Here is a 26274-nt window from a genome sequence, read left to right on the forward strand (position 1 = left end):
GCAGAACACTACACTCTACTAATAAGTGTCCTTGGGCAAGATTCCAAACACTGGATTCACGTTTATCTGTAAAATGATTCAATTGTAAGTCGCTACATCTGTAACATGATTCAACTGCAAGAAGGGCGTTTACCAAACGCCATGAATGTAAGATGAGGAGTCAAACACAGCACCGCTCACATATTCCAGTGTACTGCTGAAATCACATCACATCACAGTGAAGGGTAATTACACGATGACACTGAGAGGCTTCGCCGAAGCTGAAAAGCACAACACACACACCTCAAATATGAATATGAATTGTGTAATATGATCAGTACATTGTGTTACAGGGCATGAGATGAGTCACTGGGCCTGGGACAGAGCGCTTCAAGAAAAACTCATTTTGAGTTTAATGAAAAGAAGGAATGAAAGAGAGAAAGGACAGAAGCGAAGCAAAAAAATGGAAAAGAAGCATGAATCAGATTGCAAGGAAGTCAAATTATACAAGAAAGACAAGGCAATAAAGTCAAAAAGAAAAAGAAAAATGAAGAAAGAAGGACAAATAAAGAGGAGGGGAAAATGAGCAAGAAAAAAAAACAAAGAATTAAGAGGAAAAAAAAAAAAGGAAGGAGATGATGAAAAGGAAGAGGCAGGGAGCTGGAGTGCTAATGGCTTTTTCCAGAGTTGAAGTGTGAATGGAAAGTCGGAGTGTAGATTGCTTTGTGAAGAGATGTTAACTGTGAAATCAGGGGGAATGCACGGCAGTGGGAGGAAGTCCCTTCAGAGACGGGGAGTGATGTAGAAGCTGATTTTAAGCCCTCAGCACCAGGCCAGGTATGCTTTAAAATCTTAAATCACAACAAGTTACAGTCACACATAGCAACAGCTGAGAAAAGAGGAGGCTCAATCAGTTCCCACTGAGAGCGAGTGAATCTGGCCTCACCAATCACATTAACAGCCCCTCGGGACCGGCTATACCCATATCAATCCTCGATAAACAACATTTCTAAAAACACAATACACACACAGACACTAATGAAAAGCTAAGCAGAACCAAATTAATGATTCCACAAGCCTCACTGAAGCAGAAAAATGAAAGAGCATATTGGAGGGGAAATATGTAGGTCTAAAAATCCCTCTTCCCACTTCCTAAACTGGTCATAAATGATGCAATCAGTGCATGGAGCATTCCGCTCACTGTTACTGCTCCTAGCCCCCTGCTCCTTTAACAAATACTAAAAACTGTGCTTAAGAAAAGAAGCTTTCACACAACGCACAAATACAATCTAAATTTTATCTTCACTGGAAAAAGAAAAGGGGGTCAGAAGTGAATAACAAGAATACGAAATAACTTAATTCCAAAGAATTCCCAACAAGCATGTCTTGGCAGGGCCTGATATTTCTGACCAACAGCATTTCTTGCGGTGAGCGTGGTTGGCTTGATTGCGTGATGTTTTCAGGACCACACTCCTACAGCCAAAGCTACAAAGACACACCGAAAGTGAAAAAGACAAAGAACAAAAAAAAAAAAAAAATCGAGGACTCACCCAGGTCTTTGGATCCCTGGCTCTCACTGGCAAGCTCCCCCATCCTCACCAGAGCGTCGAAGTATCCCTTGGCTGCAAATGTCACAGCTGTGAAGACAACAGGTTAGAGTTTAGCGCTTGACTGATTTTGAAAAAAGGTGTTCAGTGATGATACAGCACAGATTTTCAGGTTACTTTCAATTCCGAAGATATAATTCTACGCAGAAAAACAGCCCAAATCAATGCTTACCCAAAATAAACCCCTCACACTCAACTGAGAGAACATCAGAAGAGGCCAAGAGATATACACTTCTATTACAAGTTAAGATAAATAATGGCCGATCACTGGATTAGGAACACCTACCTTACACTCACTGTCCATTTGATCAGTGCCACTGACCACACAGGAGCACTTCGTAGATCTACAATCATTATAGATAGTGGTCCACCTGTTTCTCCGCATGCGTTGTCCCCCTTTTGTCCTACTCTGCAGTAGTCAGGACCCTCACAGAGCAGGAAAGGTTTGGGTGCTGGATCATTCTCAGCCCCTGCAGTGACACTGACGTGGTGGTGGTGGTGGTGTGTTAACTCAAGCAGCACTGCTGTGTCTGATCCACTCATACCAGCGCAACACACATTAACACGCCATCACCTGAGAATGATCCAGCACCCAAACCTTTCCTGCTCTGTGGCAGCCCTCCGGAGCTCCTGAACATTGCAGAGCAGGGTGCTCCTGTGGTCAGTGGAGCTGTTAAAACGGACAGTGAGTGGAGTTCTGCCATTAGGCTCGGTCAGGTCACGCTCCGCAGAGTTCAGAACTAACAACTGGCAAATCCCTTCGGATTAATGGTTTTCCCGCCTCATAGCAGAGGTGTTGGCCCCGTGATTTAAACGCTGAGACCATCACAGATATCTGTGACATCATTATTAGCTAATAACCTCAGCCAATAGATTAATCCGAGAGAAACTCTGAAGAAGTGTAGAAGATATGACAAAAACTTCATTATTAAAAGCCCATAGTGGGTTTGGTGAAGCACTGCAGAGAAAACCACATTAAAACATTCCTCCACGGCACTGCGGCTTCACCAGCTGAGAGCGCCTCAGCACCAGCCGACACAGGACTGGATAAGCTGGGAGCTCAACAGGAAGTTCTTTGGCTTTTAAAAGGAAGCACATTTATCGGCTGCGCAGGCCAGCCTCCCTGTGGACACCAGCCCGGCTTGGAGCCCGTTCAGTTGTATCTGAATCCCGGACCACCCACACACAAAGTGCGCACACACACACATACACACAATTTCCTTATTCCATGCCTCATTAACTAGCAAACTGGCAACTTGAGAGGCGAAAATAAATAAATAAATAAATAAATCATTATCTCTATTACACAAAAACCCCTCTGCCACAGGCTTTATGTTTTATATTTATAAGTTTTGCTTAGGAGCTTTATTTCCTAATATTCCAGAACAAAAATGCCCCAACTTTGTAGGAAAACCAGACAACCACTGCGGCCAGGACCAGCAAAATCATTCATTTTCCATCACTGAAAGGATAAAACACTTTTGGTCACTGAAATTTTGTTTAGGATTAGACTTAGATATATCTGTACCACTTTAAAACTTTTAGAAATGAAAAATGTATAAATAAATATAGTAATGTAGTGATTATAAATGTAGTTTTATTTTAAAGAAATTGTTTTTTTACATGATTATTAATTAGGTTGTAAACAACTTAAAGGTCCTTAATAATCAAAAAACTGACTTCCTTAAATATTGACTGATGGAGATGAAGTAAGATGAATATCCTGAAAGAAGTGCAGATGGATGTGGGTTCATTATTTGGCAAGCAACAAGTCACTGTTGCCCTTTCTATCTGTGTGTTATAAAAGATTATTAAATGACTTTTAATGTGTGCAACCTAATTAATAACCATTAATTCATTCATTATCTGTAAGTGTTTATCCAGTTCAGGGATGCGGTGGGTCCGGAGCCTACCCGAAATCATTGTGTGCAAGGCACGGACACACCCTGGAGGGGGCGCCAGTCCTTCACAGGGCAACACACACACACACACACCTACCAACATGTGTTTTTTGGACTGTGGGAGGAACACACCACACACCTCACAGACAGTCACCCAGAGGAAACCCACACAGACACAGGGAGAACACACCACACTCCTCACAAAAAGTCACCCAGAGGAATCCCACGCAGACACAAAAAGAACACACCACACTCTTCACAGACAGTCACCCGGAGGAAACCCACGCAGACACAGGGAGAACACACCACACTCCTCACAGACAGTCACCCGGAAGAAACCCATGCAGACACAAAAAGAAAAGAACACACCACACTCCTCACAGACAGAACCAAATGAAGAAGAAAGAGAACCAAGTGAAAATGGATAAAAACCCAAGCTTCTGGTCCTCACTCCTGCGCTCTCGTGCTGAAATGTGAGCTGTGGCTCATTGTCATTTAAAGGAACAGGCACTGAAACTTGTCGTTCAAAACAGGGCTGTTTAGTAAAGGAAAGAAAAACACTGTGGTACACTGCCAGACTCCAGATTCATTTAGAAAATGCTCTGAGCACTTTACATTTTATTCATGAACATTTTTGAGGCAGCTGGACTGTCTCTACCGACTAGTTTCTCTGTTTTCAAACAGCATTTGCATGCCACTCATCATTTCTATCAAGAATAACTCTGTTCTGTTCAAAGCGATGGGCTTTTTCAATGAGGTTTGTTGTGATAAGTTCCTTCTTCCTAAATAAATCACTGAAGATGTGTTTGGGCTTTGGGAAGTAAGTAATGAGTAATTATTTCACTTTTTCTTGAATCTTTTGGGAGAAATAATGAGTTTTCTGTAATGGATTACTACCATGTTACCACTGCTGCCAAACTCTAAATCCTGCCATGTCTTGCCAGTATGTTCACACTAGGATGGAAGGGCAGAACCACTGAGATATGAATGGTATTGTGTGGACAGCTGTGTGTATATCCCACTGCTCAAACACAAAGCCGGGCTGACTGTATCGAGTGCGGTTTATATGAAGCTCCCACGCTTCAGAAAACCTCCCTCTCTGCCTCGGAGGCCAAACAGGCAGAGGCAGCCCATCCTACAGGCTTTATCCTCCCCCACTACACCTCCACATCAACAGCAACTTTCATTTGCATCTAGAGTTGATTACCATTAGGCGCCCAACTTCTGCTACAGCCTGAAAAACGGAGTAACATTTCAGACGACCGGCCAGCTGTGCCTCTCGATAGATATTAGACCTGAGGGCAGGGTGAAAACCTTTGTATCTCCAAACCGGTAATTTAATCATTAGTAAAAATTAAATTAAACTTCTACTCATTTGTCTATTTCTATCATTTTTCTTTCTAGTGCAAGTGCTTAAAAAAAGTGACTTAAAAATAAAAAGATAATAATACAAATAATAGGAGATACAACTTTTAGGCATTACAGTTTGTCTAAGGCACTGTGACACATTAGAAGGGACTGTCCTAGAACAAGCTGTACAAATATATATATTAAAAAAAGCCAAAAAGCTAAGCACAATTTTTTTTTGGTATTCGGTGCAATATGAAACAGGAAACCCAAAAAATAACAATAAACAAATGAGAGAAAATAGCATAATGTGCTATTATCAAATTCTAATTATTACAAAAATAATATAATGACATAATGGGATATCCAGCCAGCTACTTATTAACACCCTTGGAGAGTCTACCTCCCTAATTTTACTAGATGAAGAGTAAACATGCTTCCACTGAGACATGTGAAGTCAGTCATTGCATCTGTTTGTTGTTGTTCATGTTTCCAGTGATGAATGGCAGTTCAATGTGAAACTAACATGAATCTAGACCATGTGTGGTATTTATAACCATTTCAAATTGGACCAGGTAATTGTTCTAGAAATACTCACAATATCTGCACTGTAGCCATGGTCTGGTGGTTTGGGAAAGGGGTCTGTAACTGGACGATCCCTAGAGCCGGTAGGTCATGACTGAAGTGCCCTTGACAAGGCAACTACTCCCTGGGATGGACACCGCTCGGGGCATGTGTGCTCACTGCCCCCCAGAGTTCGCTAGTGTGTGTGAAAATGTGTGTTTCACTGCACGGATTGGGTTAAATGCAGAAAACAAGTCCCTGTAGATTCTTATTCTAATTCTAAGTAATGTATTTTTTCATGAAACCGGCTCATGGCATTATTAGAATTATTTGGTCAGTGTTCAGGATTCATTGGAGGGAGTGTTGTGTATAAATGTGTCTTGGCAGACGGGGCGACTGCCTGCAGATGCCTGGTATCTTCTGGCTCTCTCCTCCTATGGATGATGCCCTCTGGTCAGCAACAGTAGCCAAGGAGTGCCACAAACTTGAACATGCAGCATAGAAGCCCTTTGTTTTTTCAAACTGCCCCTCACCCTGAAGAACAACTGGTTCTAAAACCCAAAAGACTAATACGAGGTGCTGGGTTTGGCCGGCCCCCCTGCAGTGGGTTCTAAAAATCAAATCAGCATCAATCAGACAAAATGGGTTGCAATTAGCTGGCGCTGCATCTCAGACCAAAAGAGGATTAAACACACTTCAGTAGTACCAAAGTAGACAGACATTACGTTCAGGTTTCCTTCGCATTTTACTCACTATCAACACCCCATTTTGTGCTCTCGGTATTAAAGGACTGTAGTTTCTATACTATCTCTTACTTTTTTACGTTCTTTTTTAACCCAGTAAGAGCATTCTGGTAAAAACTGGCTACTCTGGGTGCAGCAGTAGAGTAGAGCCATATGGAGTGCTCCCACTCATCCACATCCACATGATAAGAGTCTTTTATGCCCAATCTGTCAGGGGCTGCTAATGCTTCAGAGACCAGAGGCCAGTCTGTTCACCTCCCAGATTTCAGATTAGCACATCCCAGGCTTTGGGTTTAGAAGAGTTCCCCAGTTAGACGTCTATGAGTCTTGTTCTTAACTGATTAAAATTTAAGGCAGCGCACCAAGCCGTTTGCTAAGCTACTGATACAGACGACTCTAGGTTGAGAAACTATTTACTAGGGATGCACCAAAATTTCAGCCACTGACAATTGTTTCAGTCGTAAGTGAAATAAAGACAACACTGGTCTATATAATGATAAATAACACCAACTGGATCCTGGTACCCTGTGACCACAAGTAGAAAACGAACAGCTGTGGACTGAGCAGGAAAATGTTAAACAATGCTGAAGATTTTCCATTGGAAATGTCCAATCCCCATTAAATAGTGCAGAGTTTTGGCCAGTTGTGCACACTACAATCAATAAAAGGATAGCGTATAAATGTCACTGATTAGAACTAAGCTTGTTTCTGACAGTGTTAGGTTTCTAGAACAGATGGATTCAAATTTCAGGGCAAAAGGCCCACTTCAATTTTCCCTTGTATTCCAGATCCTGGTTCAGATCCAGGTGATCAATTCGAACATTGTTCAGCTGTCTTGAACTAATCAATGTGGAGATTCAGCCATGATACTGATTAGCTACATTGTGGTCCTTGAGGTCTCGATTGAAACCTCTATCTTGGGTCTTGTCTAAATCAAGTAGCTTTGCATCGAGATATGTACATATTTGTTAGACTTGTAAGGGCTTAGGGGGTCTCATTCCTGCATGCGTGTCCAACAAGGGTGGTCTGAAGTACAGTCAAAAGGACTTTGATACACCCCAGTAGAAAGTTCATATCAGGCCGCAATACTAATAATACTAATGATCAGGCAGAATCCAGAGGTCTCGATTAAATCTTAAAGTTTCAGACCAATTACAGGGGAATTAAGTAATTTATACATTTATCTCACCAGCTAATAACTCCAGTTATTAATCTCCCTAGCACAAAAGCTACTGTACCTCATTTGGTTAAAAAGCATAATTTTAACCACTGTAGGATAAGGAGAAGTAAATATATTTGGCATCTCAATGTTGTCGTTCTTGCTGCTTTACCATTTGGCTAAGTAGCGCCGCAAGTTTTGCCCATTGTAGAATGAGAAAACACAGTAGCCAGCTAGCACTGGCTAATGGCAGAACACCGCTTGGGTTATAGTTAGGCAGTAAATACAATTAGTGTAGTATTAACGATCCAATGGGCTAACTGTTTTTTGCCAGCATAGAAATGGACGATACGGTCAACATTTATATTACAATATATAGTTCTTAAATTTTGGTCGATATGAAATAATTTTGATATTTATATGAAAAAATATAAAACCCGCTATTGCCTTTGTCAATATTAAAATTTAAAATTGAGTGCGCTGAACTGACGAGGGTTTGATTCCCGCTCTCAGTGACTGTCTGTGAGGAGTGTGGTGTGTTCTCCCTGTGTCTGCGTGGGTTTCCTCCGGGTGACTGTCTCTGAGGAGTGTGGTGTGTTCTCCCTGTGTCTGTGTGGGTTTCCTCCGGGTGACTGTCTCTGAGGAGTGTGGTGTGTTCTCCCTGTGTCTGAGTGGGTTTCCTTCGGGTGACTGTCTGTGAGGAGTGTGGTGTGTTCTCCCTGTGTCTGTGTGGGTTTCCTCCGGGTGACTGTCTCTGAGGAGTGTGGTGTGTTCTCCCTGTGTCTGCGTGGGTTTCCTTCGGGGGCTCCGGTTTCCTCCCACAGTCCAAAAACACACATTGGTAGGAGGACTGAACGACTCAAGTGTCCGTAGGTGTGAGTGTGTGTGTGTGTGTGTGTCTGTGTTGCCCTGTGAAGGACTGGCACCCCCTCCAGGGTGTGCCCAGTGATTCCAGGTAGGCTCTGGACCCATCGCAACCCTGAACTGGATGAGGGTTACAGATAATGAATGAATGAATGAACGAACAAACAGACGAGAGTGCCCTGTAATGTCAGTGAGTGACTGACGTTGTAAATGTAGATTGAAATATTGAAAATGTGTTTATAAAATATTTCATTGTCACTGAAAATATTTATATTGTGAGATTAAGAATACATAATTGGGATTACATTCACAATGCGTTATTAAAAGATAATTTAGAAAAAGTCAATATTGTTTTTTTTTTTTATTTATTTCTGATTTAATCTCCCAGAGATAAAACACTTTCAGTGATAACGCTAAAACCAATCACAGCATGTAGTAGCACCTTTACTTCACTGCTACCCCATTTATCATTCTCCAAGGTGTCAACTTCTAAAAGCTGGCTGTCGTTAAGTCAGAGATTAGGAAGAGCAACTGGGACAGAATTGTAATGTAGACATTAATGGCTGATCAGAACCTGAAGAGACCTCTACACAAAGCCCTTCGTAGTCACGAGTGTCCCTGAACCTAAGGGCTAAATATCACATCTCCAGATAGTCAGCACATGGTCTCTTCACTCTGAAAGGTCTTTGCACCATTTGTTTGTGTCTGTAATTGAACAACACTCTGGAGCTGAAAAGGCACCGGTGTCTGGGCAGGAGCTGATAAGGCCATTCAGGATCATGCAAATGCAAAAGAGGCCAAACATTGCTGTGATCATGGAATTTTTTCAAAAGAAGCAGGCCAAGGAGGAGGGAAGAGGCGGGAAATGTGCTTGAAGAACTACTCCGGTATTAGTACCCTAATTTTCATCTTCAGCATCTGTAGCTTATGGTTGCCCTCCATGGACATTAATTCCAGCACTAAGAACAAAACAGAAAACTTCCCAACTTCATCCACACAAACACTAGAAGAGGAGAAAGTGAGTGTGTGTGTGTGTGTCTGTCTGTGAGGAGTGTGGTGTGTTCTCCCTGCGTCCACGTGGGTTTCCTCCGGGTGACAGTCTGTGAGGAGTGTGGTGTGTTCTCTCTGTGTCTGTGTGGGTTTCGATTCCCGCTCCGGGTGACTGTCTGTGAGGAGTGTGGTGTATTCTCCCTGTGTCTGTGTGGGTTTCCTCTGGGTGACAGTCTGTGAGGAGTGTGGTGTGTTCTCCCTGTGTCCGCGTGGGTTTCCTCCGGGTGACAGTCTGTGAGGAGTGTGGTGTGTTCTCTCTGTGTCTGCGTGGGTTTCCTCCGGGTGACAGTCTGTGAGGAGTGTTGTGTGTTCTCCCTGTGTCTGCGTGGGTTTCCTCCGGGTGTCTGTCTGTGAGGAGTGTGGTGTGCTCTCCCTGTGTCTGCGTGGGTTTCCTCTGGGTGACAGTCTGTGAGGAGTGTGGTGTGTTCTCTCTGTGTCTGTGTGGGTTTCCTCCGGGTGACAGTCTGTGAGGAGTGTTGTGTGTTCTCCCTGTGTCTGCGTGGGTTTCCTCCGGGTGTCTGTCTGTGAGGAGTGTTGTGTGTTCTCCCTGTGTCTGCGTGGGTTTCCTCCGGGTGTCTGTCTGTGAGGAGTGTGGTGTGCTCTCCCTGTGTCTGCGTGGGTTTCCTCTGGGTGACAGTCTGTGAGGAGTGTGGTGTGTTCTCTCTGTGTCTGTGTGGGTTTCCTCCGGGTGACAGTCTGTGAGGAGTGTTGTGTGTTCTCCCTGTGTCTGCGTGGGTTTCCTCCGGGTGTCTGTCTGTGAGGAGTGTGGTGTGCTCTCCCTGTGTCTGCGTGGGTTTCCTCTGGGCGCTCCGGTTTCCTACCACAGTCCAAAAACACACGTTGGTAGATGGATGGCCGAAAAGTGTCCATCGGTGTGTGTGTGAGTTGCCCCCCTCCAGGGTGTGTTCCTGCCTTGCGCCCAGTTATTCCAGGTAGGCTCTGGACCCACCGCAACCCTGAACTGGACCACAAATTTAATGGGGGTCTGCATACTTACTGGAGAGGGCCTTCTCATAGTTCTTCCCCATGGCAACAAAATTCCGCAAGCAGGGGTTGAACTGCTCCATGATTGTCTGAAAAGCAAAGAGGAGAGATTTGGTCAAATCCAGTGGCACTGGAATTAGTACGTAAGAAAAATACATGGCTTAATTAGCATATGCATGAAGGCTCGCATGCACACACACACACACACACACACAGTTCTCCATATCTCACACATTCCATTATGGATCTTAGCACACAATTCAACCCCATTGTATAGTGTTACAGTATGTGTCATCCTATATTGTGTGTGACTGTTTGTGAAAGACCCAGCCAGCTGCTGATTCTGGGGGTGGAGGAAAGAGAGAGAGAGAGAGAGAGAGAGAGAGAGGGAGACACGAGCAGCTAGCTTTGAAGTACCTCCTTGAGCTCAGTCAGGTGGCGTTTGAGAGATAATGAGAGAGGAAGATAGAGAGAGGGAGAGAGAACACCAAGGGTTAATCCCAATATTCTGCATGCGGATGAGGGTTTAAACAGAAGCCGTGTTTTACTGCTATCCACTGAACCCATCAAAGAGGGGTGTATTTGATGTTGTAAACACAGAAGGACCATAAATATAATTCACTCCCTGGTGCCTACAGAAATTAACTTGTGACCCGTGAAGTCCAAAAGCAGTGGCTCCTCCCATTTATACTGTAGTTATTAGTATTAGTCTCAGCATTCGTTTCTTTTTTAATTAAGCACAATACAGGACAGACAGCCATAGCCCATTTCATTTACATGAGTCTTTGAAGCACATCATCTAAGAGATATTTAAAAGTTGGGAAATGTTCACGACAATAAAGTTATGACAACAGTGCAATATTTAAATTTAAAAGCGCTGCTATTTTAATTATGCCCTACATTAAGTGTTAAGTAGGGACATTTAAGCGTATTATACAAAGTTCATGAACTGGCAATCTGGCAGCCTATGATCAACTTTCAAGCCAAGAACTGTCCAAATAAAATAAAGAAAATGCATGTGTTAGTTTTATGGCCTGAAATCCCATTTACGGAAAAATAATCGCATTTCAGTCACGACGGCAATAATGGTTAGAAGAATGCAATTATCCTCCAAATCACCCAGCCCTCACTTTCAGATATAAAACCACAGACATTCCAGAAGTTTATTTAAGGATGAAAGAATAAAATAGAAGTAGGGTTTGTTTTATTTCTGCTACTGTAAACTAGACCAAATGCAGACAACGTGTGTCCAATTGTCCACCTTAGAGTCAACAATCTCAATAGAAAAGCCCAAGGTCAATGCCCAATGCCAAGCATCATTAGTCAGACGCAGTAATTCTGTCATGGCTGGGTGCTATCAAATCCTCTGAGCCATGTTCTTGTATCTATTGTATTTAGTGAACTAAAAGGGTAACTGTTACTGCAGCAAAGGGGAACAAACTTCATTTGAGAGAAGAGAAGATGTGGACGTTTGCCTGGACATAATGTACATTTATGTGCAAGGTTCACAAGAGGTAAAAGTATCTCTGGCTTCTGGAAGCAACCAAAATAAACACTTGACTTGTCTGCTTTCCCATAATCATTCAAGGCTAGCTGAGTGGAGAAGGCACCTGCCATAACTCTCCCTGCTCTTGTCCCCTTCCCCTCCAGGGCTTTCTCCAATTAGAGCAGCAGCAGTCCTCTAGGGCCGCAGGGTTAACCAACTTCCAGAGCTGACAGCACAATGCCACTGACACATTCACCTCACTCCACCCCTCTCTCTGGGTGAGAGAGAGACACAGAGAGAGAGAGAGAGACACACAGAGAGAGAGAGACAGAGAGAGAGAGAGACAGAGAGAGACACAGAGACAGAGAGAGAGACACAGAGACAGAGAGAGAGACACAGAGACAGAGAGACAGAGAGACACAGAGACACAAGAGAGAAACCCACACCCCTGATGACTAGATCAACTACTCCAACATCAGCTTGTAGTAGCAGATACTGATTTTAATAATATGACTTGCAAAGTTCTCATTAGAATCCATACGACTTCTTTCCCACAGCAGGTTAAAGTGTCCCAAATCCGACCTGTTTCTTCATATGTGACACGGACGTGTTGTTTGTGTGGCTGTGTGAACAGCACAAATCACATTTTGACCACCATTGAAATCTGATCCACATCCGATCTGTGGCAATGCGTCTGTCTGAACAGTCAGATCGGAATTCACTTGTACGTCAATCCTGCCATCGAGAAAGATCTCCGGACTCCGGTCCAAAGCATTTTCGTTTTACTCTGAGGTGTTTAGGACACGGAAACTGACTGATCAAAGCATTTTCGTTTGGTAAAAAATATTGGGAAACATTTACAAGAAAAAAAACCGTGTGGAAATGTAATTAAACAAACACAAGAAGAGCTTCTTTCTAAGTGCTTCTATACCAGTATTATATTGTTTTATTATGTGGGTATGATGCTGCTTCAACATGGATCATGTAAATATTAATCTCATTTTATCTGCACTCGTCTTCTCTTTGGATACGACGTGTTGGCGAGAGAATGGTAAATTTGCACTGTGAAAGAAACATCAGTTCCTGTTTTAATATTCATTAAAGTCTTTAACTAATGCTCTGTTTTTTTTAGGAACTCATCTGGAATAAAAAATATGGTCCTTTGTGATAAAGCGCTGCACAGTAAAACAGTATGTTCCCATTCCTTCACTTCAAAATGAAAGTACAGTGGAACCTATACTAACGAACTTTCCAAGATATGAACCGGGCATTTGAATATTTTTTGCCTCCACCAATGAACCACGACTCTAGAAACGAATCCGAGCCGGCGGCTGGAAATGGCCTCTGACCCCAATAGACGAGTCTCCCAGCGCCCAGACTTGAGTGAGCTTTTAAGATTAGCAAATTGTAGCTTTAGCAATTTAGCATTAGCATAAATAGCCGACATCGAAATTCGTGCTAAGTTAAACCGTATCTACCCTTTGTCTCCCCACATTCACCGCCTACTCTCCGTTATTCCACCCACCTCCCGTCATACAGCCAGTGCCTGTGTTACTCCTCCAGCCAGTCGTCACGTCTTCAAGGTAGCGATGTGTAACCACTTACAACTTTATTTCTTTTTTATTACTGTTACCACTGTATTTCTCTTTTATTTTTTAGTAACGCTACATGTATTTTTTTACTAATTTGAGAGTGTTGTAAACATATATCAGTTCAAAAAGGGTGTTAATGGAACGCATTTATTGCTTTTCCATTATTTTAAATGGGGATAATTGACTCGAGAAACGCACTTACGAACCGGGTCACGGAACGGATCAAGTTCACAGGTAGAGGTTCCACTGTACGTTGGTCTAGTCTGTTTTGTGCATGCGGGTGACATTATATAGACAGTGTGAACAGCAGGGAAGGGAAGGGGAGGGTGAAAAATCTGATTTGGGTCACTTTTACCTGCTGTGTGAAGTGCAGTTGGACTAAGATGGCTGTCGTTAGCTGTTAGCTTCATTACAACAGAATTATTCAAAAAGCAATGAACTAATTGTTAAAACATATAGTAAAACAAACTTTCATGAAGAGTGTGAAGAGGACTGAGCAGCTTGAAAACACCACCAAAGCAGCTTATTATGCAAGCAATTGTATACAATGTTGTCATATTCCATGCAAAACTTAACACCAATAACAAGCCTCCACCCCCACTTTACAGCTCAGCCCCTTCTCTGTCCAGGTGAAACAGAAACAGCAGTGTAAGTACAACTGGCTTGACCCAAGTCTTGGTTCGCCCTGTGAAAAATGACTCACTGAGCTCTAACAATGTGCTGGATGTTTCAGGCTGAGAGGGAAGGCCTGGCTGTTTGGATGGAAAGAGGTACTCTTTACTCAACAGAGCAACAATTTCATCGATACGGGGGCTGTGGGCCAATGCTGATATCTGATTTTCCATAAACATAATATGCCTGCCCACGCAGATGCATTAAAGAATAGGACAAATATTTCCTTCAGTTTATTTCTTTAAGGTTAATAATGCATTAAACATGTGTAACATCGTCTAAACATGGAGTATAATTAAAATATGTCAATATCACATACATATGATTCTGATATCACTGCACCTCTACCTACAGAAAGGTCTAACTGCTATAAATCACTACTTAAGTACTAATTATTCACATTTAAGCAATTGCTAACAGCTTAGTGAGAATGCTTTAGCGATAGATGAGAAGTCGTCAAACATTACTCTACAGATTTAAAGGAACAGTGCTCAGTTTTCATTGCTTGTTTATTATGAGGATGAATAATTAATTAATGTTAACCCCACCCCCCCAGTTAGTTCTTACTTAACTGTAACAGCAATATAAACAGGCAGAGTTCATGTCCATGGGGACATATGTGGGACTAACACATATACGGACTGAATGGTTCTTATAAATGACACAGGCATTTTATTGGTTACTTGTAATCTGCCCTTACTTCTTGACCTCCTTAGCTCTTCTGAAGCTACACTGTATTGAGGCCATTCAATACATCATTGCCCGGAGAAATCAGGGTATATGCTTACATTCAAAGACATGCACCAATAAAGGAACTGCAAATATCTGGTGGTTTCCCATGTACATAAGGTGCCTGGCGATAATTATACATAAAGAAATTAGGACATCATCATCGTAGATTGGCATTACAGGGGAATACAACATGTTTGGAACTATTCACCCGCATTCAATACTTCTATCTATCCATCTTCCAGAATCATAATCAGTCTGGTCTTTCTACACCAAGCCAAAAGACAATTCAAAGGCTAGGTCAGCAGCAGACAGTCTGTGACACTTTAAAAAGGAGCCCTGTAAACCTGAACACGGTCTGCATCACGACTGTGTGTCAATGGGCTGAAAAATACCAGGTCAAAACCCAACTCTGATGCTGGGAGCAGAAGACAGATTTGGGCCAATGGAGATGGCTGATTTAGGTCAGGTATTAATAGGCAACAGACTACTCAATGCTGCTAGTTCATGATAAATATTTCAATGGCGATTTCATTATGGAAGGTATCATCACAAACACCGCCGCTATCAGATCCGAGAGTTGAGCGTTCTTGGTGTAAAGTAAGGGAAGAAAGCAGGGTCGTTCTTCATGTATTTAACGAAGCCAGGCCCGGGTCACCTTGCCGTGACTGCCAAAGTTTGTGCGCAGCTCAAAAAGTGGGTCTGGCCCTGACGGGGATGAATATGGAGAGCGCAAAGCAGCCTGGAGTGGCTCAGCAAATCAGAAACCCAAGAGAGCATTCATGGATGGAGAATGGTGACAGAACACAACACTGGGTATACTGGCTTATCAATATCATGATAATAGTGATCAATTGACTTTTTTTTTTTACGTAATTACATCATTCCGTGACCCATAAAAGGGCATTCATCCCTTACATGACTCATTTAACAGTGAAGTATGGTGGAAGAGTGATTTGGAGGTCATATGGAGGTGGTTTGGTTACAAAATATCAGATACACTATAAACCACGTTAAGAAAAGAAAAGAAAGAAGCCTATAACAAAATAAGCAAAGGTTTACAATTTTTTTTATTGGTTGCTTCTTCTGAATGTTACATTTAAAGTAAATTAAAAAGTATTAATAAATAAAACAATTTAATATTATATATATTAAATATAATTAATATTACTATAACATTATTTTGTTGTTAAAATTATTTTTCAGTGTTTTGTCATATCGCCATGAATATCGTTATCGTAAATATCCCCTGAAATATCGTGATATTAAGTTACGGCAATATCGCCCACCCCTACGTAAGTGCTCACTTTTGGCACTCAAGATGTGCCCATTGACTGTACACTAACAGACAACTACCTTGTTGGTCCACCTTGTAGGTGTAAAGTCAAACCTCATCGTTCTCCAGGCTCTATTCTTTCATCAGCGTTCAAAAGACAATACTCCACTATTCTCAGCCGTGAAATGTTGCTGATGGATTTAAAAACTCCAGCAGCACTGCTGTACATGTCAATTTGCACCAGCTCAACACACCACCACGCTTGTGTCACTGCAGTACTGAGAATGATCCACCAGCCAAATTAAATGCATTGTTCGCTCCCTTTCACCTTGTTCTTCTGTGGTAAGGAGCTAAAAATGTACGCCAAGCAACAGACAGACTACATTCTGCAATTCTAGAACCAAAGCTGGGCAATTAATCAAAACTCACATTCAGAACTTCTAACTGCTGTAACCTTCCATATATCCATTATATAGATTATACTTTGAATTGGATTTATCTATTGGTTAATTCTGTTCATATGTCCCCCACTGTGTGTTGATGTACTGACCATAATGTCCTTAAAACCACACTAATACGCACATAGTCACATGATTCTGCGTATAAACATTTGTCTAACGTTGGTGGGAGCTTGTCAGTCTTTTTTGAGCCGTGCACTCAAACGATTGTGTTGGAAACAGACTGGTATTAACGTTGGATGCATTTGATTCATGTTCAGTGTCGTCAGACACAGCATTTCTCTTTAGTGCAATCTGCTCAAGTTGCTTGGTTGGCCTCTGTGTTTAAGCTCTCCACCATGTTGCTTCCATGTGGCAGAGTAGATGACTTATAGATCACAGACAAGGCTTGTACTGTTAATATAATAAGGTTCTAAATAAATAAAATGTTCAGTAATTGAGATCAAATGTTCAATTAATTCTAAAGCTGATTTGCGGCCATATTGCCCAGCACTATCTAGAACTATTCCCAACTGAACGTGCCAGCCTTGGTTTTATAAAATGAGTCAGCAAACATACCCAAACGCGACTGAGGCAATACGCAAAATCTGTGCCAAAAAGGTCGCTGTGAAATGTGAATTTGAGATCTACCTGTCTTTCAGCTATCAAACCCAGCTGCCTGGGTGACGGGGGTGTGATACTAGAATTAGGATAAATTAAGTAACTTGGGGTGGTAATACCGCATATCGCAGTGTTGAGCCCCGATTAAAACACTGCACTGGAGATTCTTTCATTACGACAGACCTACAGTGAGCACAGAATGATTGATATGCATATTAAGTATTGAATGGGGAACACCACTGTATCGTACAGAAATGTTGTAAATTGGTACATCCATCCTGGTGAATTAGAGGCAGTTATTTTTGTTATTAAACCCATGTCCACTCAAATAGCGATATCAAAATGCATTGCTATTAAATTGAAACCTAAATGGAGATTTGTTAGGGTCATTGTCATTAGAGCTGTCAAAATACGTATCAAGGTTAATGTACAGATTACCTTCTGCTCAGTTCTAACCCTCAGCTAACACTTGCTTTGCATGACAATGTCAGCCTCTGTTACTGTTCGAGTAGATTTCTCCTGACTGTTTTGGTTGAGAATCATTTTGGCCTCATTAGACCATTCCCCGTTTCCTGGCTTGTTGATGTCTAGTGTTAGATCACGAGTGACAGTGATTTTAATACAGTGAATCAAAGTGTGTCATCTGAAAATAAACCATTAGAATGTGTTAAGTGGTTGGAGGCAATGATGGACAGCATGCATATTAATGAGACCAGTGACAGTCCTCTAGATACAATTAGAAAGTTCTTGAGGAAATCCACAAATTGAACCTCAAATTTGACTTTTTTTTGGGAGGGCAAAAAAAAAAAAAAAAAAAAGAAAAACAGGGGTGGGGGGGGTGTATTATAAATCCAATTACTACAGAGTGCTCATGCTGAAAAGAATCCATGATCATTGTGCTGGACTTCAAGCTGCCCCCACAAGCGTCTTTTAATTAAAATTAATGATGGAACCAAAATAAAAATGAGCCTTTGGTCAAGTATATTCAAAGGCTCAACATGAATTTTCTGGATCTTAGCTGAACTGCAAGGAGAATACCACAAGCTGGTCTCGTTTTAATGGAGCTCATAGAGCTCCTGTTGGTTTCCCATGATCCATCACACGTAAAACCATTAGCTCATCTAGAAAGTGCACAAAAGGAAGGCCGTGTGGTCAATAGAGTTAAGCCAGTCATAACAGAGACAAGTAGCTTTCACATCTCCAGGGGGTTCCATTGCCTTGTAGGTCTCTTTCCCCTCCACTTCCTCCATTTTAGGTTATTCTCTAAATGCGCTAATAGCGCTGTTCTCTATAAACTAGGGCTGTGCTAAATGCCATCATTGTAACAAGCTTTATATGAAGGGGGAAAAAAAAGAGAATAAGAGAGAGCACAAGAGAAAGAGATGGTGGGAGGTTTACATAACGAAGAGCAGACTCCACCACAATGCTCCTGTGGCATGCTCATAAAAACAGAGCCTAGCTGGACTGAGGCTAGAACAGTGAGGGGGCCGTACTCCATCTAGTCCCTGCTGAACAAGATGTACAAACACACACACTCCTGCTCTTCAGCTGTTCCCGAACAAAGAGCATCATTAACTCGGCAGCTTAATATCTTCTCATCAGTGTGATAACACCATGATTATGCTTTGCACTATAAGACAAAAGATTATGAATCAAACGTGCTATAAGTCACTGGTGGGGGGGGGGGGGGGTTGGCAGGTGGTTTCTTTTCAGCTTTTTGGTCGGCGATACTAAATTTATCAGCCATCCATCCATCCATCCCAGTCCACTTGTGCTACATCTGCCAGCCTAATTGAAGGAGCTAATTGAAATCCAAGGCCGGCAGGCACTTCAACTGAGCTGGGCTATTCCTGACTTGCTGTAAAGAGGGCACACACACACGTGCACACACACTTCTTCAGTGACACGGCAAGAATGCAGCAAAAAAAATTAAACAATTTAACTAAATGGTTTGGTACACAAGTTATTTCCTGAAACGGATTAAACTATTACCGGCACAATTAGAGATGAACCGATACAACTTTATCAGCTCCGATACGATACATAAACTTTGCATATCAATCGATACCCTACGCCAATCCAATACCGTTGAATTAATCATCCACATACCTCACATTTTGGGAGAGACTTAAGGCATAAGGATTGACTTTACATTATGAACACAAATATTAACCAAATATAACAAATAGATATAAATGTACTGACATGCGTTTATTTAAAATTAACAATTGTGAAGGACCTTGGCACAGCATTCAAAAATCTTAAAATATATCAAAATAAATAAAATGTATCAGTCAACAATGAAAATAAGTAAACACACAAACAGTAATCAATCGTGTTTTTAAATATTTAGTGTAAACAGAAATCCAAATCTAGCAGCTGGACCTCAGAACAAACAAATATCTTAGTCAAATACAATCAGCAATCCAACATTGTAAACATGCGAACATTTAGTGCAATTAAAAATATGTAGCAGCTGAAAATGAGGGGGAGGACAGGCCTATTTATCCAATACTCTACGACTGACAGAATATGAAATGAGAAGCACATGAAAAGTATAAACAATTTGAATTAAGACTACAGCATGTGTTTTCACCTGTAGGTTTCCCAAGGAGAGATATGAGGACCATTCTGAAAATGTATTATGTCAATTAATATAACTTCTCCTCGATCATCTATGGTTGAATTCAGGAGCAAACCCACTGTAATAGCTGAAGACACCACAAACTAGCATGAATAAAATGGCAATATAGAACTACGGACAATATGATGAATAAACTTGATCGAATATAATCAAGAAAAAAACAACAACAACTAATTCGTTTATGTCAAGTACCCATTGCAGCCCCAGTAAAACCTTTCCTGTGTTTTTTCCTTTTCACCGAAGGCAGATTTAAGACAGATAAAGTTGACAAAGATCACAGTGCCTTTGTCTCACCTGAGAAAGACAAAAGCAACATACCCACAGGCTGCGAGGTGGCTGGAAGCAAGAACTCTTGACTAGGCTTGTGCAACAATATTCCCAACAGCAATAAAGCGAAGGTACTTTCATCAAAAAGATGGCAAAGCTGACAGAGGAAATTAACTCCAGAAGAAGTAAATTATTATGGCTCTATTGGTACGTCAGATTTTCAGCATCATTTTAAACAAGCACATGGCAGAATTGCTTTAAAAAAAAAACCTTAGTACGATGCAGGCTGGTTATTCAATTAAATCCTGTTAATGTGTTCTGAGCAGGTGTTTTGAAGTTGATGATTCTACCAGAGCCACGGGCAGACGCCTCTTCCAAACCATCATTTGTTATCTGATTAACAAACAACCACCTCCAAGTCACTGGTTTGTGAGACTGGCCCAGAATGAAGATCTATGTAGGTCTGCTTTTGTGTCCAAGCCAGCTGTTACACTCCTTTACCAAAAAACGACCGATTGGATTGTGATGTTTGTAGGTCCAGGAGGGCAAAAACAAACCCATCTGTTGAGTGTGAAAACCAAAGCATATCAAAATATTCAGCCTGAACTCATGCCCTATGGAAAGGGGTAGTGTTCTCCTGGCGAGGCTCCTGTCAGGAAAGAATAGTTTTGTGTAATTGTAGAGTATAGAATGAAGAATGACATCTGACCAAATCACAGGTTTGTAAAGTGCCAGTGTTTTTTACACCTCTAAATTCCCCAAATGCGCATTTGTCATCATAATGAGGGGTTAGGTACTGCAGCCTTACTATAATACCCCTCTCTATGGAGCTGTGGATGAAATTTTCATGTTGTTCAGACAAGGACAAGCATCAACATGTTCTTCACTGACCTGAGGAATAGTAGCTTTTCTATTTATTCTCGTGTATGGCAATAACGCTCAAACGTCACTGTCACTGAACGTATGCTTTCAAACAATTTCCAATGCTATTTACTCATGTCCTTTCAATTTTATCTAAATACCATTTCCACCTTTGCCACAGTTCCTACAGAAACACCAGCCAGTTGAGAAGTCTGCATGACTGAAGATCTTCCCGTCTTGGCCTCCATATCGATCCCTCTTTCAATCTTGTTTCTCATGTCTTCATAATCCAAAAATCGAAGTAATCTTGACCGCTTTGTGTTATTCCAATCGTTTATTCAGGCATTCTTCTTTATTCTGAATCAGTCAAAGTAACAGCCTCTGTTGTGGGTCCAGCTATGGCTAATTAGAGTTCACAGAACTCCCTCAGCAGTCAAATATATCCAGAAAAGGCAAAATAAAAAGTAGACGAGAGCATGCAAGGCCTTTAACACAGCAGGAGGAGACAGGACATTATACATAAAATTCCCCCCTTCGCATCTGTGGCCAAAGCTACAGCAGGCTTTGCGCCAAAGTGCCTTAGATAACTTAGCTTGCTCTTTGTTGGGGGAATTTTATTCCATTTACCCAGTTAAAATGTTTCCTCAAGGAATACTCCCCTCTTCCTCTCTTCCCTCTGGCTCAGTTCCTTTGGCCAATCCTCTCAGCAGAGGAAGAGCATTTTCTGATCCACCACCTGTGATGTGATTTTCTCCACAGTTTAATAAAGGATCCAGCAGCACCGTTGCATTAACTGAGTGCAGCCCGACTGCACAAACAGGCCCAGAGCAGACGGAGGGCATGGGAGCGATGTGCACAAAGTATGGCGACAGTACAATACTTGGCCTTCTGTTCCTTTATCCCAACCTGGCCCCATGTCTTAACTGCATTAGGAGACAGCTAGCAGAGGGGTAGGCTCACTCTCTCTTTTAAGGAAGTGTATGTACTTTCTCGCTCCCTTTCATCTGACAGTTCTGAGCTGGGTGGCGTCCAACATGCTTCACAAAGATGATTTTATTTTCAGCTTCAGTCACAAGACCAGTCTCAACCACCATGAGCACAAACCAACAAACTACTTCTAGTTAGACACAAACATCCTCTCAGTCATGAGGAAAATGTTGAGTCTCTGGAGAAGAAGAAAGAAAAAAGCCCAACATGTCTGCAGACCTTCAAAAGCATGCTTTTGGTTTAGGCAAACGACAATACTGTCAAGACTAATTACATTACGTCCTTTTGAGCATATTGTGGGTAATCAGTAGAAGCAAACCACCACTGACAAAGCGTTTCATGTTTCATTAAAAAGAGATTTAGACAGAGCTCCCAGGAGCAGAGCCGTTTTGCCCTGTTGTCAGGAGATTGCGAATTTGAATCTCCAGATCTTGTTCTTATGGTTTTTGAGAGCGTCTTAATGTGACACAACTGTTTGCTGGTGCACTGCGTCTGTTCCGAACTAATCACAGCCCTGTAAAACAAAACACTGCGACATGTTTTGTGTTTTGTAAAAATGTCTTCAGTAATGGATTCAAAGATCATGACTTTTTATGGCGGATTTGTACTAGTCTTTCACCCTGAAGCGTTCAAATGACGTAAAAATATATATTAAAAAGCCATGCCAGCTCTCAAGTTAAAACATCAGATGTGCACAGTTAAGAGCTAAAAATGCCTAGAATAACCTCAGTAACCTCAGACATGTGCAAATGTTTAATGAGTTTAACTTCATTTTAGAACACATGGGATGCACAAACACACACCTTGCGGTCTAAACATCAATTACACATGGTTAAAGCATAACTTCAAAAAGTGCATTCCCACCAAAGGTCAATAGACCCGTCCTGCACTCAGCTCAGTTTCTCATCCATTCACTTTTAACATGCTTCCAAGCACACAGTGCCATGCCAAGCCACTTAGACTTCTCTGATCCTGTGAAGGGCACTCGTAGAACCTGCTCATTGCGTGAAGGAATGCCCAGAATGCACAGCATGAGAATCACATCTGCCTTCATGTGGCCGGGGGGGTGGGGGTTAGCACAGCCAATCTTATTTTCTGACATGTTTGCCAAGCTAACCTCGCTGCCAAGGACTCTGTTCACACAGTTGTTCATCAGCCAGTGTGAACAGCCTTGGTTTCTGAGACACGTGAGCAGCCACCAAGCTGCAGAAATAAACGCCATGTTCAGGGGACAAAGATCAGCGTGGCTCAACTATTTAATCCAGCTCAAAATAACATCCAGAATTTCACAAGGGTTTTCGGGAACACCCGCAGAAGCACATGTCACAGACACACACACATGACTGGGTAGAATCTGCATGAATTAACTGCTTATAATAATCCGTCCATTCTAAATAAATAACAGAAATCTAATCTCAGATGAAGAGCTGGTGATACTGACCTACACACCTTACACTATAAAAGTTCCCCAAATCTTGCCTAGTTTGTTTTTGTTGTTGTCTTTTGTTTAACAAAAAAAAAAAAAAAAAGAATTCTGTGCCAATTGAAATATATCAATTTAATATCCAACTAAATATTCAGGCAGCACAGTGGTGCACCAGGTAGTGTCGCAGTCACACAGCTTCAGGGGCCTGGGTTCGAGTCCCGCTCCGGATGACTGTCTGTGAGGAGTGTGGTGTGTTCTCCCTGTGTCTGCGTGGGTTTCCTCCAGGTGACTGTCTGTGAGGAGTGTGGTGTGTTCTCCCTGTGTCTGCGTGGGTTTCCTCCAGGTGACTGTCTGTGAGGAGTGTGGTGTGTTCTCCCTGTGTCTGCTTGGGTTTCCTCCAGGTGACTGTCTGTGAGGAGTGTGGTGTGTTCTCCCTGTGTCTGCTTGGGTTTCCTTCAGGTGACTGTCTGTGAGGAGTGTGGTGTGTTCTCCCTGTATATTACCTTAAAAGTGTCCATATTCCCAATGATTCCAGGTAGGTTCCAGACCCACCCTGAAATGGATAATGAATTAAATTATCAAATATTAATGTAGTTTATACATTTATTGGTGTGTGTAGAAACTATATTTTTTAAATGCCATTTAGATATCATTTAAATAATTAGCATCAATGCTAAATGAATGTACATAATATAAACTGCCCAGTACTATTTGGAAGGCCAAGAATATTGATATACTTTCCACCTCTCTGCCCCCAGAGTTTGGTACTGTCCAAGTGTGAAATCTGCTTGTGAGCCTGGGAGCAGAAGAGAGTGCTGATCCCTTGACATCCTAAAAACTATGGTCTGTGATTCAGTTGATCTGGGTGTGGCCCAGAGTGAGGGTGTGTGTGTGTGTGTGTGTGTGTGAAAGTTATGTACGCCTGATATTGCACATCATTAATGTGATTCATTTTATTCACATTACTCCCAAATACGGAGGGCTCCTTATTTGCTTTCATCACCATGCGTGTCGGTAGCCTAACCAAAAAAAAGCACATAAATCATAATGAGCCTACTCCATTACCATCAACTTTCAAACCCATGAACAGAGGATTGCACGCTCTTAAATTTTGCAAAAACCTTTGTGGATGAGCGTAAATGTAGGGTAATGGGCCCCAAAAATGCTCAACCCCTATTATGTAAAATCCACTGCTGAAACATTAATGTGCCCATTTACCGTCTACTGAGACAAGACAGAAAGGGGGAAGCGTACCCAATGTAAATACATGACAGTCTGTTCCAATATAATGCATTAAATTTCCTGTCATTCTGTGTTTTGACTGCACTAAAGCCTGCTCCACTGTACACCGAGTGCCTTATCTGTACCCCTATTGCTAGCAGAGAAACTTCACAATGATACTTTTCCTCGAAACGCTGCACAACTTTAAGCTGATTTGACTGGCAGAGTGTTAATCCTCAAAAGTAATACATTTAAAATATCACCATCTGCATCAGGCAGAAAAAAAACATGCCAGCAGACGTAGGCATGGAAATTAGATTTGAATGAGATTTTCTTTTTCCCCATGGCTCAGAATCATATTCTATAACTAAACTATACGGGAAAGGAATGGAAAACAAGGACTGCAGCAGTTCTTATTGATTATAAAACAGCCGAGACGATCAATAGAGCAACGAAGCCCAGGCGAATCGGAGTCTAGTTTTAATGGAAATACAGAAAGAAACTCTGACCCCCCCCTCCACTTCATTATGAGACAGAGCCTGTGCTGATACAGAGATCTACACGTGTTGTCTGGTTGTGTCCTTGGCCCAATAAAGATACTCTTTTAAGTCAGATCTCTTCAGCCGTATAACCTTCTGACCCCGTGTGCAAAGCTCCACATCCCAGCAACAGCACTGGTGTCCATGGAAACCGCAGTATGCACCAGGTTTTTCTTTTTTCCCCCCATGATTTATTCGTTTTCTTTGAGCACTTAATTGGGAACAGATTTTGAAAATCTCTGACTAATTACTGTGCAAGATCTCTGCAGTGGAGGCATTTCTCTGTGCGATATATTTGCAAACATACAACAACACACCCCTTTGACCCTAGCGCGACAGAGTGCATAGCTATGAACGCAAACTAAACCACGTTCTTCAAATTTAGCGTTTATTAAAATGGACATATCATGAAAACTTGAGCGCATTTCCAGATTCGTTTGGGGACTGGAGCTACTACCAAACCACAGATTTTGCAACAAGACCACCCAGTCAGTGTCTGAGATCTGTCCAAGTACGTAAACAAGGGATAAACCCATTTTTCTCTTATTTTGTGCAGTATGCAAACATGTTATACCTATATATTAATATATCCGATATATTGCAGGGTACTATTGTCGCTTTTCCACCGCATGGGTCTGGCTCTGATCGACTCGACACGGCTCTGCACGCTTAAAGCTTGTCGTTTTTCCACTAGTAGGGCTCCCCCAAGAAATGGACCCGTTGTCGTAGCAAAAGAGCCGTGTAGGTTCTATGCAGTGGAAAAGCGCCACATGTTTACTTGTCTTTAAAAGGGGGGAAACCATATGTCCCACTAATATTAATGTGGTTCACAAGTCTACTGTGATATGCCTTGATGCTAGAAGCACATTTTCACCATAATCCTTGGAAACCTGATTCTTTTACTAGTTCCCTTACTACCAGTTTCATGGCAGTGGTTCCTTTAGCTGACACTGTGGCGGTTTATATTCAGCGCCTTTAGTTAGGGAAAATAATAGTACATTTTCTAGAATAATTGTAGATTTTAAGGTGGTGCTGATTTCATAGTCCCAATATCACCTATAGTATTTATATTATGCTCTTATATCTTACAAACTCAGATTTACAGCCACTGTTATACATTTAAAAAGGAGCATTTAGTAGCAAAAATGTACCTGTACTTAACTTTTCTTCTGAGTGCACTTAGTATATACAAAACATGCAATAATCTCTGATCATTTGTTTTTTTGCCTAAACATGAGTCAAATCTTTGATCATCAGTAACACATCTCTAAAGTACATCAATCAAAAGCCTGAGCATCCTGTGCTTGCTCACACATTC

The 26274-nt window shown here is 41.8% G+C and overlaps 1 protein-coding gene across 6 annotated transcripts in view; it reads right to left on the reverse strand.

Annotated features, from left to right (window-relative positions):
- baiap2a (BAR/IMD domain containing adaptor protein 2a) overlaps positions 1–26274 on the reverse strand; it is a 95563-nt gene that overhangs the window by 60314 nt on the left and 8975 nt on the right. For all 6 annotated transcript variants that reach the window (XM_066642402.1, XM_066642399.1, XM_066642400.1 and 3 more), the window contains exons 2-3: positions 10212–10287; positions 1530–1616 (exon numbers count right to left, since the gene is read on the reverse strand). In XM_066642402.1, the coding sequence (XP_066498499.1) occupies positions 1530–1616; positions 10212–10287 (163 nt within the window). The remainder of the gene's footprint in view (positions 1–1529; positions 1617–10211; positions 10288–26274) is intronic.

This window comes from Hoplias malabaricus, chromosome 13 (genome assembly GCF_029633855.1).
Source record: "Hoplias malabaricus isolate fHopMal1 chromosome 13, fHopMal1.hap1, whole genome shotgun sequence".
Taxonomy (NCBI): domain Eukaryota; kingdom Metazoa; phylum Chordata; class Actinopteri; order Characiformes; family Erythrinidae; genus Hoplias; species Hoplias malabaricus.